The 17,224-nt window shown below is 36.7% G+C and overlaps 3 protein-coding genes across 3 annotated transcripts in view; 1 reads left to right on the top strand and 2 right to left on the bottom strand.

Moving 5' to 3' along the window:
- The window catches only part of LOC128172651 (neurogenic locus notch homolog protein 1-like), a 201,606-nt gene that overhangs the window by 45,652 nt on the left and 138,730 nt on the right, over positions 1–17,224 (bottom strand). The window lies entirely within an intron of this gene.
- Positions 806–2,055, top strand: LOC128172738 (P2X purinoceptor 7-like). Its single transcript, XM_052838491.1, has 3 exons — positions 806–1,155; positions 1,469–1,690; positions 1,896–2,055. The coding sequence occupies exons 1-3, from the start codon at positions 983–985 to the stop codon at positions 2,053–2,055; spliced, it is 555 nt and encodes a 184-aa protein (XP_052694451.1). The 5' UTR covers positions 806–982.
- On the bottom strand, positions 2,061–5,837 carry LOC128172633 (uncharacterized). Its single transcript, XM_052838404.1, has 7 exons — positions 5,289–5,837; positions 3,844–4,833; positions 3,467–3,653; positions 3,045–3,269; positions 2,740–2,911; positions 2,452–2,603; positions 2,061–2,242 (listed from the first exon to the last, which is right to left on the bottom strand). The coding sequence occupies exons 1-7, from the start codon at positions 5,646–5,648 to the stop codon at positions 2,061–2,063; spliced, it is 2,268 nt and encodes a 755-aa protein (XP_052694364.1). The 5' UTR covers positions 5,649–5,837.

The raw sequence follows: 17,224 nt of genomic DNA, 5'->3' as shown, positions 1-17,224 counted from the left end.
TTATTGCCTGAAAAAATTGATCAGATTGGAAACCTCCAATCGATGCGAAATCAATTTGGATACTGTTTAAGAGGAAGTCATGCCAATTTACATGTGCCCCTTACGACAGAATCAAATCTTGTGTGCATTCATCATGCGTCGGGAAGGATAATCGAACCAATTCGATTAAATCAAGAAAACTTGAAGAACACTCTTAACCAATTTTTCGACATAGAGAGTCTCGGAACACATTGTATTCCAAAGTGTGGAAGTTGCAAGTGTGGGAAGTGTCCACCAGGAAATGGAAACTACACGCTGAAAGAAGAACGCGAGTTACATCTCATAAAGGATGGACTTCAGTATGATAAAACGGGTAGATATTGGATTGCTACATACCCATGGGTTAAAGATCCAAAATTTCTCCCTAACAATTTAAGCGCAACAGTATGCCGATTAAAATCCACAGAAAAAAGATTGGAAAAGGCAGGACCAGAATACAGCAAAGCATATGGTGACCAGATTATAGATATGGTGCAGAGGAGTGTAGCAAGAAAGTTAACGGATGAAGAAATGGATACTTACAAAGGACCCATTCACTACATTCCACACCATGAAATCTTGAAACCGAATTCCAGGACTACGCCTGTACGGATTGTATTTGATTCATCATCATCATATATGGGTCATGTTTTGAATGAATATTGGGCAAAAGGCCCTAATGTTATTAAAGGATTTTTATCACGTTTTCAAAAAAGTTGAGAATCAAACAAAAATACCTTCTAATAACACATAAATATTGATATAGCATAAAATAAGCATCACAAACGGCCGCAATTGTCTGTTAAAAGGGTCATAAATTGGAGCTCTCGCAGTTAAAATTTCCGCTAATGAGATAGGGGTCACGTGGTACTGTGTGACGTCATAAGTGTCAATTCTTGAAAAGCTCATCGTAGTGTTTACATAGATCGAGATAACTTTGACAGAAATAAAGCAAATCCCAAAAATGGATGACAGCAATTATGACTTGGAGGATATTCCGTTGGTAATGGACATACGACCTTACATGTTCGAACCTCCAGCAGAGTGTGTAAATCAAGAAAATTCTCCGCAAAGTAGCGAAGAAAGCGAGTCTGACACCGAGGACAACCCAGGTCATCGACGGAACGGAACGATTTGGTAAGTTTAATCTTCATTATTGGTGCTTATTATTATTTTAAAACTTACAACAAGAACTCATTATCCGTTATCCCAGCATAAATTTAAATAGTTATAACTTTCATTACGCATACTGATACAGTTTTATAGAAGTACTTGTGGGCTCTGTAATCTGGTAATCAGCTGGTAATGGCGCCGTAGGAAGTTACGAAGTCTTTCTCGCTAAAAAAAAAAAAGCTTACCTGGCCTTAATAAATTATATTTGCCTTAAGAATAACACATTTAATAATAGAGATATTCAAATAAATGTATATATGTTTACAACTTTACACAGGTGCGAGTGTGGATCATGCGAGGTGATGCCCACTGAAGCAGAGTGCATTTGTTGCTCAGAGATACCAGTCATTGACCACATCAGAGACTCCTTCGGTATAGAGTGCATCACTCAGCACCAGACATTTATAGACAACTGCTTGAACATTCGAGTTTTAGAGGTCAGCCTTTATGACTATATCCAGTCTGATGGGCCCATTGATGACAATGAACCAATTAATGAGTAAGTATTCTCACACCTGATCATGCTTACGAAAGAGGGAAATATAATTGTGCATTTCATTGAAACCAAACTTTATTCAAAATAATGTATATTCAGTCAACAGAAAAATCTGTTTGTTTATTGCAGTTATTAAAATAAATTAAGTATATACATTTTAACAACCAAAAAAATACATATACCAATAACAATAAAATTCTACTATCAGAGTCTACAGATATGTTGCATACAGGAGGTTTGTCTTATGGGTTTGGCAGCGACTAGGCAAGGGGAATCGAAAAATCCTTCCAGCATGTGTTGTTTCCAAGATAAGGGACATCTTCCCGTCGGAGCAGTATACCGGTTTCAAGTATCCACGCCCTATTTAGAACACTCAATGACTGAACCTGGAACGACGCGTAGCTATCAGATCTTCTTTTACAAAGCCCTCAAATCCTAACGTCAGTGCTGGCGGGCAATATCCAAGGGACACGTGAGCGTCATCTTTGGACTGAGTGTATGAGGGATGCTGTCTTCGTCGCTCGCATAGATTTATCCGGAGGATATCTACATAGTCTGTGAAAAAAAAATTGATCATGTAGTTTTAATCACATCAACAATGAAATTTGTAAATTATCAAACTGTGATGTAGAGTGTTATAAATATGTGTTGAGCGGAATAACAAATTAATTAAAAATTTTTTGTTTGTTCTGTTTTAAACTGACACATACAACATTATAAGTAAAGAATTTATAAGTCAATACGACAGGCAAATAAGAACATACCAAATGTAACTGCTGTTTTGTTGGGCTTTACAACAGCTTGGGTCCCTTTTTTCCCCTTTGGATAGCTGATCTGCCAACGTGCTACCCCATCTTTGGTTGTGGCCTGGTGACGTTGTCCATTTTCATTAAAATGGAGTGCAGAGACACATAGTCTGTAAATAAATGGAAAAAAATTTGGTAAACTTGTACAGTAACTCTCTAATTCACAAGTGAGAATATTTAAATTAAATATTTTTTTACGAAAAGTATTCTCAGATGATTTTTGAACTGATGATCATTGAAACATACCTTGCCATCATAGCTGGGTAGAAAAAGTGGGTGTTTTTTGGTGCAAAGGAATTCACGACGCTATGATACATTTCTAACCCATATGTCTGATGGAGGGGAGACAGCTTGCCTACATCTCTTGTCAAGTATCTGCTCTCCACAACTTCCCTGAAGAGTTTGTGAGCTCTTGATCCTGTTTTAAAATTTATATATTCAGATGTAAGATGTCATTCAATTGCCTTTTAGGGTGGTTACTTTTATTAAAAATAGTCAGTATATGTAAGTTCAAATTGTAAGACTCTTATTTATTTACCAAAAAAACATACCCTCTTTCAGCCACAACCTCTCCTCATTGAGCAGTTCATGTTCACAATGTTCATGCTGATTTGAAACATGCTGGACAAGGGAGGACCATTTTTGCACCTTTAGTTCACTGTCCCCACCACAGGATGCAGCTACCCAGTAACAGTGGTTCACCGAGGACTTGATCCAGGGCCTAATGTTGCCGCAATCTCTCTTCTTTGATGCTGTCTCCAGTTTCTTAGAAATTCCTAAATAAAATTATTAGTTTCTTTAAATAACATCATGACACTCTCAGGGTACCTATTGCATATTCATTTGTGTTTAAAAACTATTCTTTTCATTTTACTAAAATTCATAATATGCACATGAGCTTTGTCTGTTAAAATAATTACTTAATACTCGTATATGTCAAAACTCCAAATTAATGAATATCATCAAAATTTACCTTTAGCCACATGCCACACATCGAAGAAGTGGTTCTTGTCTTGGTGATCCTCTCGCATGTATTTCTTTATCATACCATGTCGATCAGTGACAAGATTTTCAATATGTAGACCTGCGTCTTCTAGGTGTTTCAGCCCTCTCTTTAACCCCTCCAACTCCATGTGTGTTGACCCTGGTACTTCATTACTCTATTAAGTACAAAATCATAAATAAACGTGCACTAATTAATTTAAGATATATAAACTTAAATTTAATACATTTCTATGATGCATATACAATGTAAATGTATTAAGTGTATGTATCAGAGAAGACATTTTAATTATAGTGTGAAATTCTATATCTATATAAGATGATGAAAATTATAGTCATTTTAATTACCTGCACTAACTGAAAATCCAGAATTGTTCCACTGGTCAATTCCATCAACGTGTAGGAGCCAAATTTCGCTGAGAATCCAGGAGAATCACACCGTGCGTCTCCACCAAGGGTCAAAGATCTTCCCTGGTACTCCGCAAGAAGGGTCTGTTGATGGAAGTCCCATGTGAAAATGGAGGCAGGTACAACATAAGATGCCTGCAGTCTGCTGAATGTGGACATGGACATCATCTGCAGGTTCAGATGTCGAAAGAGTCTGAGGCTTTTTGAGGCATTCGCTCCACTAAACACAATAGCACCAGCAACCAACAAATTTGCCCATGGCATTCCATGATGGCATCTTTGGCTTTCCCAAGTACTAGAGTGTCCATTAGGGCACACAGAGGATGTTGAAATCATGGTTCCACGAACACCATTCACTACTGTGTGACATGCACTACCACAAACTCTACAATTTTGCAAAAGTTTGGCTAACTGTACCTCAGACACTAAAAACTGTCTCTCCTCTTCCGGTGTTATATCAGTGCTCAGCTGGAATTCTTCATCCTCTTCATCACTGCTATCACTCTCTGGATATTCACTATCTAGGTCAAAGTCAGGGTCCTCATCACTACCCTCAATGTCACCACCCTCAATGTCACTATCATCATCATTGTCCTCCACATTCTCAACTGCATGCTGCTGAAGGACAGGGGTCAGACCAGCAGCTACTCTAAGTGGAATGTTGTCAGTCAGGCTTGAGCACTGAGTACTTGTGGACACCATGTTTTTCTTATCCAATGACACTTGGATCCGCCTTGTCCTCTGTGGAACTTGAAGTGTGGCCTGGCATTTTTTTGATTGGGTCTCTGGTATTGCATTTGTTGATGCAGTGGGTTCAATGGGATGCTCATCATTGGGATCCCCTGGTTCAATTAGGTCAATGGAGTGATCAGGTAAGGTGTTGTTCTCTGAAGGCCGAGGCTCCAATTCTTGAAAAGCTTGACGAAACATCTGAAGAAAAAAAATTCTAAATTTTCAGTATAAAGAGTTTCACAACTTATTTAGCACAGCCACTTGCATCGTCTCAAGCCACGGGTTTTGTGTCCATTCTATTTCCACAGGGAATAGAATGGACACAAAACCCATGGCTTGAGACGATGAGCCACTTGACTTCAAACTTGTTTTTATTTTTTATAATAAAATAAATTATGTACTTAAACATTATGGTAGCCTATAGTAAAAAGAATTATTATAACATCAGGCGCCTGTGTAATTAGATATACTATGTAATTTATAGATATACAGACTTTGAGTGTGAAATACTGTACATTATTTTGTGAACAAAAAGTGGGTATCTTTATTTATAAAGTGGTCTGGTTATTTTGAGTTGAAATGAGAATGAACATAATATTTTTCGTATATAAATAATAATAATAATAATAATAATAGTAAAAAGGATTACATACCTCAGCTTTCTGGCGTTTTGCGTAGGCCCCTCTAGGTTTGGCAGGCAGAACCAATTGCACAGCGCCATTATTCTCTTTGGCGTGAATGGGGAGGGGAACGTCTGGCACTGCATCTACTTTCAACCGAGTCCTTGCCCCTTCGTAGCCTAACCTCTCTAAATGGGCTGGGTCCCTCTGAAGTTGATTCTTCGTAAAATGGTCAGAGCATAAACGATGGTTTGTAGTAGGGACGAAGCTCTCGCGTTTACAAAAAATCGTCCATATTTTCCTCCGACGAGCATCTTTCGGAAAGTTGAAAAAACTCTTTCCACAGCCTTTCGTATGCACGTTTGTACATCCGTAGGCCGCACAATACACCATAATGATGGTCAATCATCCACTTTTCACCAATCTGAACTGATAACGGCTAATCGCTGAGATAATCACCTCTAATGCAAACACAACAAGTGTTTTCTCACCTTCTCGCTTGAACTGAATTGACACCTATTACGTCACAGCAATGGCGCGAACAGAGGCCGGTTTTAAAATATGCATATTGCGAGATTTGAACTTTGACAAGCTGAAACTTCCAAACTTTTATTTTTTTATTATAAAATGTTTGAGGAATGACGGTTTTAGAACTCAAACTTTAATATATCAAAAAATTGGAAACGTGATAAAAATCCTTTAATGACCTTTTGGGAGTCATCTTCAGATTTAGGCAAAGGAAAATTGCTATTGCGGGAGATATTACCAAAATGTACAACACGATCAAATTATCAGAAAAAGATCAACATACACACAGATTTGTATGGAGAAACTTGCAGATTGACAGATTGCCGGATCACTAAGCGTTAACATCAGTGACATTTGGAGATAGACCAAGCGGAGCAATCTCTACTATGGCCCTGCAAATGACAGCTGAAATGTTCCAAACTGAATATCCAGAGGCAGCTGAATTGATAATTAAAAACAGTTATGTGGATGATTTACTTACTTCGGTGGATACTGTTTGTGAGGCCGAGAAAATAATTCGCAACACTGAAATGCTGTTAAGCTATGGAGGATTTCGTGTTAAGCATTGGATAATTTCTGGTGATGTAGATGAACATTTTGCAGGAATGAATGTGCTAAATGCTGAACAGGAAAACATTCTTGGAATGTGTTGGTTACCCAAAACCGATGTCTGGGTGTTCAAGGTGAAACTGAATTTTTCATCAAAAAGACGCATGTAGAAGATGATCTCACAGAGGGACAATTGCATCTTATTCCTGAGAATCTTACTCGGAGAATGGTCCTAAGTCAAGTTGCAGGCATATATGATCCTCTTGGGCTGGTTGCTCTTTGTGTATTGTCTTCAAAAATTCTCATGAGAAGTTTATATTCCAGAGAGGTTCAGGATGGATGGGATAAACCTATGAGTGAAGATATTAATGCCAAATGGGTTCAGTTCTTTCGGGGGCTCTATGAATTACAAACTTTGACATTCAAAAGGTGTCTTATGCCAGATAATGCTGAAGGTGATCCAGTTCTTGTTATATTTTCTGATGGAAGTCAACAAGCATATGGTGCATGTGCTTATATCAGATGGCACACTAACAATAACACATATGAATCAAGCCTAGTGATCGCAAAAAATCGAATCGCACCAGCAAAGCAATTTTCTACCCCTCGTCTTGAATTGTGTGGAGCAGTACTTGCATCTAGACTTCGTCGAAAACTCATAACAGAAATGAGTTTTAGATTTAGCAAAATTGTGCACATAATTGATTCCATGATTGTCAGAGCACAGATACAACGAGAGAGTTATGGGTTTGGGACATTTGTTGCCACACGTGTTGCTGAAATACAGAGTATTACAGATCCTACTGAATGGTGGTGGGCGCAGGGAGATCAAAATCCTGCAGACATGACTACAAGAGTTGCGCCAGCAAGTGCTCTGGGGGCTGACTCCAAGTGGCAAAAAGGTCCAGATTTCTTGAGAACTCCATTTGAACTATGGCCAATAAGTCAAGAAAACACCTTGGATAATGATCAAATACCTGACATTATTGGAGTCACAATGTCGGCCACCTCTGATAATCACACTATCCATAGCAGTACTATCATAGACATTGATCGATTTTCCAGCTTGAGGAAACTGCTTCGAGTGACGGGCATTATTCTGTCCATTGTTCACTGGAGGACCTTTAGGGGTATTTGTGACAAAATCAAGTCGGAAACATCAGTGGAAGCAGAGACGTGGTGGGTGAAGTTTGCACAAAAGGAATTACCTAAGGACTGCATGAAGAAATTTCAGAGACTCGGGCCATTTATTAATCAAGATGGGATTGTATGTGTTGGACAACGCATGGCCGAATGGATCAAACAATCATGGAATCAGAGGAAATTCTTTTTATTGCCAAGAAAGGGTCGTTTTACCCAGTTAGTTGTTCGCAGTGTTCACTGTGAAGATCATGCAGGATTAGAGGTGACCTTGGCAAAGATAAGAAGTAGATACTGGATTCCCTGTGTTCGGAAGATCATAAAACGAATTAAAGATAATTGTGTTATATGTAGAAAACGGGATAAGGTAACAATACAACAGCAGATGGGTGTCTTACCTTCTTACAGACTTCACCCATCACCACCATTTTACAACTGTGCCATTGACATATTTGGACCATTCACTATACGTGACACGGTTAAAAAACGAACACATGGAAAGGCATATGGTGTATTGTTTAATTGCCTTAACTGCAGGGGTGTTTACATTGATTTGGCTGAAGGTTACGACACAGGGAATTTCATTGTTGTCTTCAGAAGATTTGTTTCTATTCGTGGCAATCCAAAGCGAATAATTTCTGATGCAGGCACATAACTAGTAGCTGCAGGAAAGGAACTTAAGAAGTATGATGTAGAGTGGAATGTCATCGAATCTGCAGATGCTCCATGGGAGAATGGGTGTAGTGAATCGTTGATCAAGTCTGTAAAGAGATGCTTGCAAATTGCAGTTGGGGATTCAATTTTGACTTTTTCGGAATTGCAAAGTGTATTATTTGAAGTCGCAAACTTGATCAATGAGAGACCTATTGGAACCAAAGTGTGTGACCCAAATGAAGGAACATACTTATGCCCAAATGATTTATTGTTGGGTAGATCTAGTGTGCGGGTTCCTCAAATGCAAATGGATGACAGGTGCCATCCACGACTGAGATGGAAATTTATTCAGCAGGTAGTGGATACTTTTTGGAGGAGGTGGATTAGGGATTATTTTCCCACTCTTATTGTCAGGCAGAAATGGCATACTAGCAGGAGGAACTTGGAACGAGGTGACCTGGTGTTAGTTCAAGATACAAACATTATTCGCGGAAAATGGAAGCTTGCTCAAGTTACTGAGGCTAAGCCAGGGAAAGATGGAAATGTACGAGATGTTACAGTGCAATACAAAAATAAAGGCCCAGGTGCAAAATATGTCGGATGTAATGGAACTCTCGTTCGCAGATCTGTTCACAGACTTGTAGTAATACTACCGATTGAGGACTGTAATTAGTTGGGAACTTGTTAAGTAATGTCGGGGGGAGTGTATCGTTTACGATATTCCGAAAATTTTAGAATCGGACATGAATGGTTTTTTTTATAGACATCAACGGAAGTGTACATGGATAGATACTCCCACGTTTTCTCTGAACACACATATTGATATTGTAGCTCAGTAAATTTGGAGCCATCAAAGTGTGAGTGAAAAGTGATTTATTTGAGTATATGTAAATATCTGACAGTCAAAATTTTGGTTAAGCCTTAGAATAACATTGAACAAACTCGTCAAGCCATGAGCAATTATGGAATACTGTTATCGTCATAAATTGAACAAACTTGTCAAGCCATGAACAATTATGGAATACTGTTATCATCATAAATTGGCATTGATTTATTGAAATGTAATTTTAGGTTGAAACAATGGAATAAATGGTTACAACAGATGGTTGAATTTTCATTGCTGAGCTATAAAGAGACAATGTAAGGAAGAACATTTCACTGTGTACTCGGAATCTGCAGAAGAGAATAATCTTACAAAAGTCATGACTGAGATGCGACACGAGATGGCAAACCTTCGACTTGAAGTCCAACAGTTAAAGCAAAGAAAGAAAGAGAAGACCTACTACATGTGTCATCAGAAAGGACATTTTAAAAAGAACTGACCAAACCTGTCCAAGGATTTAAACGGGAAGAACCTGTCGTCGCGAGCCGGACGATAGGGGGTGATCTACATATGAAAGGCTCGTTAGGTATAAAATGTCTTGCTGTTACTGTTGGCATTGGTGGTGTGACTGTTGAGTGTATTGTAGACACTGGTTCCAGGGTTAGTACAATCACCAAGTCCTTCTACAATAAGTATCTATGTGATATCCCTATTGTGCAAGAATGCCACTTAAAGTTACGCGCAGCAAATGACTTGGAAATTCCATATGTTTGGTACATTGAGGCAGATGTCTACGTACAACCTGTGAACTTGCCCTTAGAGAAAAGAGGCATTCTGATTGTGAAGGATACACAAGGGCGAGAAATTCCATGACTCTTGGGGATGAATATCATCACGGAATATAATGACCTTGTGATAAGTGGATGTGGGTCAGCAGCACCAAAGTCATTCAGAACAAACCCTTGTATGTAGAATTGGATCAAGGCATTCAAGGACACTTCAGCAACTATCGAGGGCATTGCACAAGTTGCAGGGACTGATTCTATGTGTGTTCAAGCAAACTCTATAAGTTTTGTACATGTGAGAAGTCCACATCGTAAACACTGGAAATTTCTTTCGATACCTATTTGTATTGAACCAAGCTCTCAAATAGACAGACGCCTTATTATAAACACTGTGGTGGAGCAAGGATCAGGAGCGTCGCTAATTTTAACAAGCACGGATATCTGGATACCACCGAGAACTTCATTAGATCTCATTAGTGAGTGTATGTTAGAGCCTAGTTCAGTGTCTAAGGTCGAGTTCGGTCAGACACATTTTAGTGAACAGACTGTTGTGCTTCAAAATGACATCGCTGCAGATGGAGGAACATCTTTATACCTAACAGCCTTACTACCAACAGACCTGAGATGTACTGAGACTCAAAGGAAAAAGATTTAAGGTCTTTTTAAGAGATATAGTGACATATTCATTCAGTATGATCTGGATATGGGATACACTTCGACTGTTACTCACAAGATAGACACTGTTGATAAGCCTGTGTGCCAGCCATATAGGAGAATTCCACCTAGCCAATACCAGGGAGTGAAAGAACACATTCAATCGCTGTTGGATAAGAACATTATAACAAAGAACACAAGCCCATACGCTTTACCTATAGTTGTGGCAGAAAAGAGGATGGCTCTATAAGGCTGTGTGTTGATTACAGAAAGCTGAACCAGAAAACGATAAGAGATACTTTCCCGCTTCCAAGCATAGAAGAGTCCCTAGATGCTCTACATGGTTCCAGTCTGTTTAGTACTTGCGACCTTGCTAGCGGCTTTCACCAGATTGCTATGTCACCTACAGACCAGCACAAAACTGCATTTGTGACACCTTTTCGCCTATTTGAGTACACAACAGATGCAATAAAAGGCACTCCCTATGACACTTCTAAACTTAAAACATTAACTGGTGATAGCACTGTCATCCTTGTGAACTATATCTTCAACAATGAAGCCAAACCTGTGGTTGTTATAACAAAAAACACAAAAGTATTGAAAACAGGAACCAAGGAGGTTCCACAGGATATATTAGTGAAGGGCAAGAGGATTGCGAATCCACCACCTGCTGTGACGCGCCCTATCAAGGCCGTCAAGACCTCCCTTGTTAAGTCACTAGTGTCTGTGAAGGGTAGAGTTGTCTCTGTAAGTATACACTTCAACTACTTCTGTATAATTCTTTGCCGTATACGATTTGAAAACATTTGTCATAAAGTTTGATATTTTTTTTTTATTAATTAAGACAAAAACCTCCATCTGGATGTTTTTATATAAATATATTTTTGAGTGTTTTAATACTATTAATTAATTAATAAAATCGGTAAGGATTACCTCCCTTACCTTTCAACATTAGTGTACAATATATAGAATAAGGAAAATGAAAACTGTCATAAAATCATCAAAACTCGTCTGATCCTAAAAAGAATTGCAGGTGCACAACTTCAGATAGTGTTCAACATATGTACAAATTTCAAATTGTTTCATGCAGTAATAAAAAATTATATAGGGGGGACAAGGTTGCGTCTACAGACAGACGGACGGACAGACAGACGGACAGGGTGAAACCAATATAACCCCCTTAACTTCGTTTGCGGGGGTATAATAAAGTTAAAAATTTATATAGATACTGCATACAGTCAAACCATTAAATTTAAAAGTGGGAAATTACACAACTACAAACAGGGACTGGACTCTCTCTCTGTCTGTCTCTCTCTCTCTCTCCGAGTCTCTCTCCCTCTCTGGAGAGGGGTAGGGGATTGCATTGTATGTATCATAACCATTCAAATTGGTAACTTTGGCATACTTAATGTAGAGCAATACTCTCTCAATTTTTTTTAACATTCGTTGATACCTAAATAACACTAGGTTGACACTGATGCAAGGTATGTGTAATTCTTCCTGCGCTCGCAAGAACGGTAGCACCGTCAAACATATTATTGGAGACTCTGTTTTATACTTACACCAAGTCAGGAACTAAGGAGTAGTAGTCCTTATGTGGGATCCAGTAGAATGAACTAGGATCCAGTAGACCGCCCCTGTGTTAGTACTTATATTGGAGACTATGTTTTATACTTACACTTAGTCAGGAACCAAGGAGTAGTAGTCCTTATGTGGGAGGATCCAGTAGAGTGACCTGGGATCTAGTAGACCGCCTCTGTGTTAGTACCTACATTGGCGACTATGTATTATACTTACACCAAGTCAGGAACCAAGGAAAAGTACTTCTTATGTGAGAGAATCCAGTTGAGTGACCTAGGATCCGGTAGACCGCCCCTTTGTTAGTACTTACATTGGCGACTATGTAGTATACTTACACTTAGTCAGGAACCAAGGAGTAGTAGTCCTTACGTGGGAGGATCCAGTAGAGTGACCTAGGATCCAGTAGACTGCCCCTGTGTCAGTACATGTACTTACATTGGAGACTATGGGACCCTGTAAATAACTTTTGTTTTCATTTATGTATGTGTACATGTAATATGAGTGTGTGTGTGTGTGTGCGCGCATATATAAGTTGTATATAATCATATGCTTATTTGTATGTTGTCATATCTCTTAACAGAGGAAATAAAGGATGATTGATTGACTCCTTATGTGGGAGGATCCAGTGGAATGACCTAGGATCTATTTACCTTACATTTATAATAGTGTATGTTTTACCATTGGTAACTATATAGAGTATAGTTGTTGTAATCACTAATTAGACCTGTCTAGTACTTACAAGCAACACCACTTCCTGGGCCATTGCCATTAAAGAAATTAAAAATTATCTCTTTAAAAATAGTTATATCAACAAATTAATAATGGGAATGCTTAAAGCTATACACGCTATAATTTACGTCAATTTTGAATGACAGTGAAAACGCATGTGTTTGTCTACTTATAAAAGTTATCCTTAATCTGTAAATTACAATGGTGAATTCCATCTCGTTACAAAGATATAGAGTTTTAATTGTTTATTTTCCTGGCAGGAAAATATACATTTTCATGAATATTGATGAAGGAAGAGCAAACCGACCTCATTGCGCATGTCCGCGGAGAACTAGGTGTTCGTTATTGTTTGCCTAATTAAATATCCAACTTTATTTTTAATATGCTTAACAGTTGTTAATTTGAAATACAAACATGTATAATGAGTAAAATACGTTTGTCATTCACGATACCCTTACTTCTGCATTAACACTTATAGGATCTATAAATAGCACATAGGGGAAAAACACAGGTCTACGTCATTTTTTTAAAGGAAGTATTCATATCTACTCACAGGCTTGTATTTTTTTCTTTTGTTTGTACTCGTATATCGGACAAATTTATGCTTTACTGGAGATATCCTTTCCTTTGTGAAACTATCACAGTTATGAAGATGTTGACCCTTCACCAGTTTTGGTAGGATATGCTAAATTTAGCTGTCGATATCACGTGATAGATTGATATTCACGAGGAGGCATTACTTTCCTGGCAGGAAAATAAATAATTTTTATTGTTTAATACTTGATATATTTGTTACGTGATCGAATCGAGCATTATAACTAACAGCATAAAGGTAACTTTTATTAGTAATCAAACACATACATTTTCCCCTTTATTCAAAATTGACGCAAATTATAGCGTGTATAGCTTTAATGACACCTGAAATATATATGTATTTTAATCTTGCAAAATATTTATTACAAAGAAAGTACTTTATTCACATCGCTGTTAATAGGATGAATGGAAATTTCGACATTATTATTGATGTAATACTTTCTTACAGAAAGGAGATCTATACTATTTTATCAACCTTCTCTAAATGGTAAAAATTGCAAGTATGTTTTTTAAAGACTATGTTCTATGTTGTCAGAAAATATTAAAAATGAATTTTGCACATAGATGACTACAGCTATTGATATATTTATTAATATGATGTATGATTATTGATATACTTCTTTTCTTTATTGTTTATGCATTATCAATTTGTGAACATTGTTTATTTCCAATGTTTAGTGATGTTGCCAGTTATTATAAATGAATTAGATTTATGATTGTAATAAACATTCTAATAACATGCATGGTCACATTATTTACCACGTTATTTAATGTCATTTTAATTCATTACATTGAAAAGAAGCGTAATTTTCATTAAACTTAATAAATTGGCGTATCTGAACTGGAAAAAATTATAAACGATATTGTGTGTGAATTAATACACATGGTATATATATGCCTTATGTACGCTCAAAATAAAATTCCAAGGATTTTAAACTCAGATACCCTAACGTTTCTGTAGTTGAAGTGATTTTAATCTACTCCCTCTTTTATTTGGACGAGTTTGTTAATGTATATTTTCAAAACATACAGGTAAACCCAAAGTAAACCCAGAAAGTAAACCCGGGGTTTAGTTGGGGTTTAGTCTGGTGTTAGGTTAAGTCTGATCGGTACTGTATATAGCCGGGGTAATTTAGGAGGAAGTGAGATGAGAGATGTTTTGATTGTTTAATTGGATTTTAACGTTAGTGCCTTTCATTTATTTACATGTATTTTGGATTTATTAAGTGATTACATTTGGATAATATCTTATTGTACTTACATAGGAAGGATTTAATTACTACCGGAATATTACACTGAGCTTTACTTTACGCTACCAAATTTAAGGAAAGAAGTAAAGTCGATTAAAACTCGGAAACGCTACATAATCTTGCAGAGCTTAGAAGTATCTTTAATTTCATAAGATACTTGTTTTGGAAGGAACTCTTGACAATTTATTGGTTGGATTTATATAGATCCGCAGTTCCTGAAAACAACACAGATTCGAGGATACTTGGCGACGCATGGATAGTGTTATAAAATTAAAGAACATAATCAATATGATTTAATTACATTGCAACTTGAAGTAAATTATGAAATATAGTTTAAAGTTAATTAAATGAATTGAATTGTGAATTGCTATGTAAATAGTGCTTAATGTTTGTTGTTAAATTGTTTCAGTGCTGCCCAACTTCTTGAATCACGGCAGGGGTTAGTTTTGGAGGGGGGGGGGGGGGGGAGTTTGCGAGGAGCATCTCTATTAATTGTCCATTTGTATCTGTCATTGCGGGTTGGCGTGGTATTAAAGGGGGTAAATTTTCTTTAAATAACTGTAGTCATGTTGGTTTTGAAGATGTCGGAGGACCAATTAAGGCGAGCGCGTGGAGATTTGATAATGAATTAATTAATTGGGTTTTCTTTGGGATTTACCTAGTGACTCCAACTATTTCACCGATATCTCTGGTAAACTTATTTAACACCAGTTGGTGTCGGTGAAATTATAGGGTGTTTGCTAATATATTTAAATAGCAGCACCCCCCTCCCTTTTATTATTTTAATTAAGATTTCTCCGATTGCACCTAAATTATTTCAAAAGGTGTAGCCGGTGAAATAGAATTTCGGTTATTTTACACCGAACTTCACCGAAATATTTACCAAGGTGCAAGTTCTGGTGTTTGGTAAAATTTAAATATTGATGGTATATTAAATCATTTTTATTAGATTTATCTTGGTCATTAAATTGGATTTTGGTAAGTTTTGGGTAAATAAATCATAACTAGGATTTAAAGAATTTTAGATTAAATGTGTTCAATTTCATTCTTTTATTGTTTACATGCTTTTAATTATATAGAAAGAAATGGTAGAATAGAATTGGTTCTTATTTTATAAATAAGAGTAAAGGTTGATAACTTTATCATTACATTGGAATTTATTTTAACTTTTAAAGGAGATTGTGTTACTGTGTGTGATTCATTGTGGATTACTTATTTTATCATATTCACAACAAAAACCACGCACCCTATAAAAATCGTGTTGACGAGTTCGCCACGCGTCATAATATATATACCGCCTCTTGATGATGATCGCTAAATTGATACTATAAAAAATTGACTTAACTACCGCTTATGACTCGAAGGACATTCAAAATATTGTACATAACTGGAAATTCCATAATGCAGCATTGTCCACATTTAAAATTGGTATAGATACGAGTGATGACAAGAACGAGTTAACACGTAGACGAGTGAGTAATAGTTGATGAGTTGTACGTCAATTGAGATAAAAGTGATAAGAAGTAACCGGTATATATATATATATATATATATATATATATATATATATATCTTATGAAACATGAAAGACATTCATTTGGTGTTTAACTCCAAAAATTATCCCAGTGTAATAACGAGTTATTGCTCGTTCAGTTTAACTTTTAGCTTTGTAGGCATACTTTGTTAACTCGTACCTTAATTTAAATATAATTCAATACGACACAGATGCTGATAGGATGGTGAACCTGTTTTTGGCGTGAAGCACAATCCTCCTTAAACTGAAACTAAGTGTTACGGCAGTATGTCCCACAGTCATCAGAAGTAACAGAGTACTGTTGTAGTTTTACATATACGTACATTTGCAGGGCAAATGTAGCGCCGAACCGAGCGGTCTTATAACAACCTTTCATGATTTCAGTTTCGATATTTGTTCCTCACATTTTGAAAATAGATGTCGAATTTCAAGTCTACCGTTTATTTACACATCACAATTATAAACATTCCAAACAAATAATCCACACTATAAAATCCAAATAAACACAATCACATATACACATTTATCCAAAATCATAGGCGAAATTAATAAACCAAGTGCTAAGTAAGTCATATCTAACTTAAATTAAGTTCTGACTATTTGTCTAAGTAAGTGACCGTGTAACTAGCTATTGTCGGGCTGTATTTATCAAAGACCCGCTCCTGACGATAAGGAGCACATTTTAAGATCCTTACAATCAGGAGTTAATACATTGAACACAATGGCCAATGTGGAGTCAGCAGGGGGTGAGATAAGATGGGCGATTAAGACACAGAAAAGATTTATAGCCTAATTGTAGATAATGTGTGAACATTTAATTAATGAAGAATGATATTAATGGATGTAGCATGTTAAACCGTTACAACTCTCCCTGCTTAAGATTTCCGTTCAAATATAAAGATAGCGCGTAACAACATCTTTAAAACAAGCAACATATATACGAATTACACGCAATAAAAACAAAACAGTTATATGCTAACAATGCAAAACACAAATTGTTCAATGAACTATTTAAACATATTAAATAACATCATTTGAAAATGCAAATTAATTTCAAAGAAAAACAAAAACACATCTCAAATTAAAACAAGCAATTATTTACATATTCCATATATTAGGATAATATCGACGTAGTACTAAACACATAG

The sequence above is a fragment of the Crassostrea angulata genome, chromosome 2 (assembly GCF_025612915.1).
Source record: "Crassostrea angulata isolate pt1a10 chromosome 2, ASM2561291v2, whole genome shotgun sequence".
NCBI classification, from domain to species: domain Eukaryota; kingdom Metazoa; phylum Mollusca; class Bivalvia; order Ostreida; family Ostreidae; genus Magallana; species Magallana angulata.
This window is presented reverse-complemented; position numbering and strand designations above follow the sequence as displayed.

Excerpts from the sequence above, each read along its gene's own strand:
- LOC128172738 (XM_052838491.1), top strand. The coding sequence starts at position 983 with ATGGATGACAGCAATTATGACTTGGAGGATATTCCGTTGGTAATGGAC. Across the intron at positions 1,156-1,468 it reads CGACGGAACGGAACGATTTG|GTGCGAGTGTGGATCATGCG; the intron begins GTAAGTTTAATC and ends AACTTTACACAG. Across the intron at positions 1,691-1,895 it reads GACAATGAACCAATTAATGA|AGTCTACAGATATGTTGCAT; the intron begins GTAAGTATTCTC and ends TTCTACTATCAG.
- LOC128172633 (XM_052838404.1), bottom strand. The coding sequence starts at position 5,648 with ATGGTGTATTGTGCGGCCTACGGATGTACAAACGTGCATACGAAAGGC. Across the intron at positions 4,834-5,288 it reads CAAAACGCCAGAAAGCTGAG|ATGTTTCGTCAAGCTTTTCA; the intron begins GTATGTAATCCT and ends TTTTTTCTTCAG. Across the intron at positions 3,654-3,843 it reads TGGATTTTCAGTTAGTGCAG|AGTAATGAAGTACCAGGGTC; the intron begins GTAATTAAAATG and ends TGTACTTAATAG.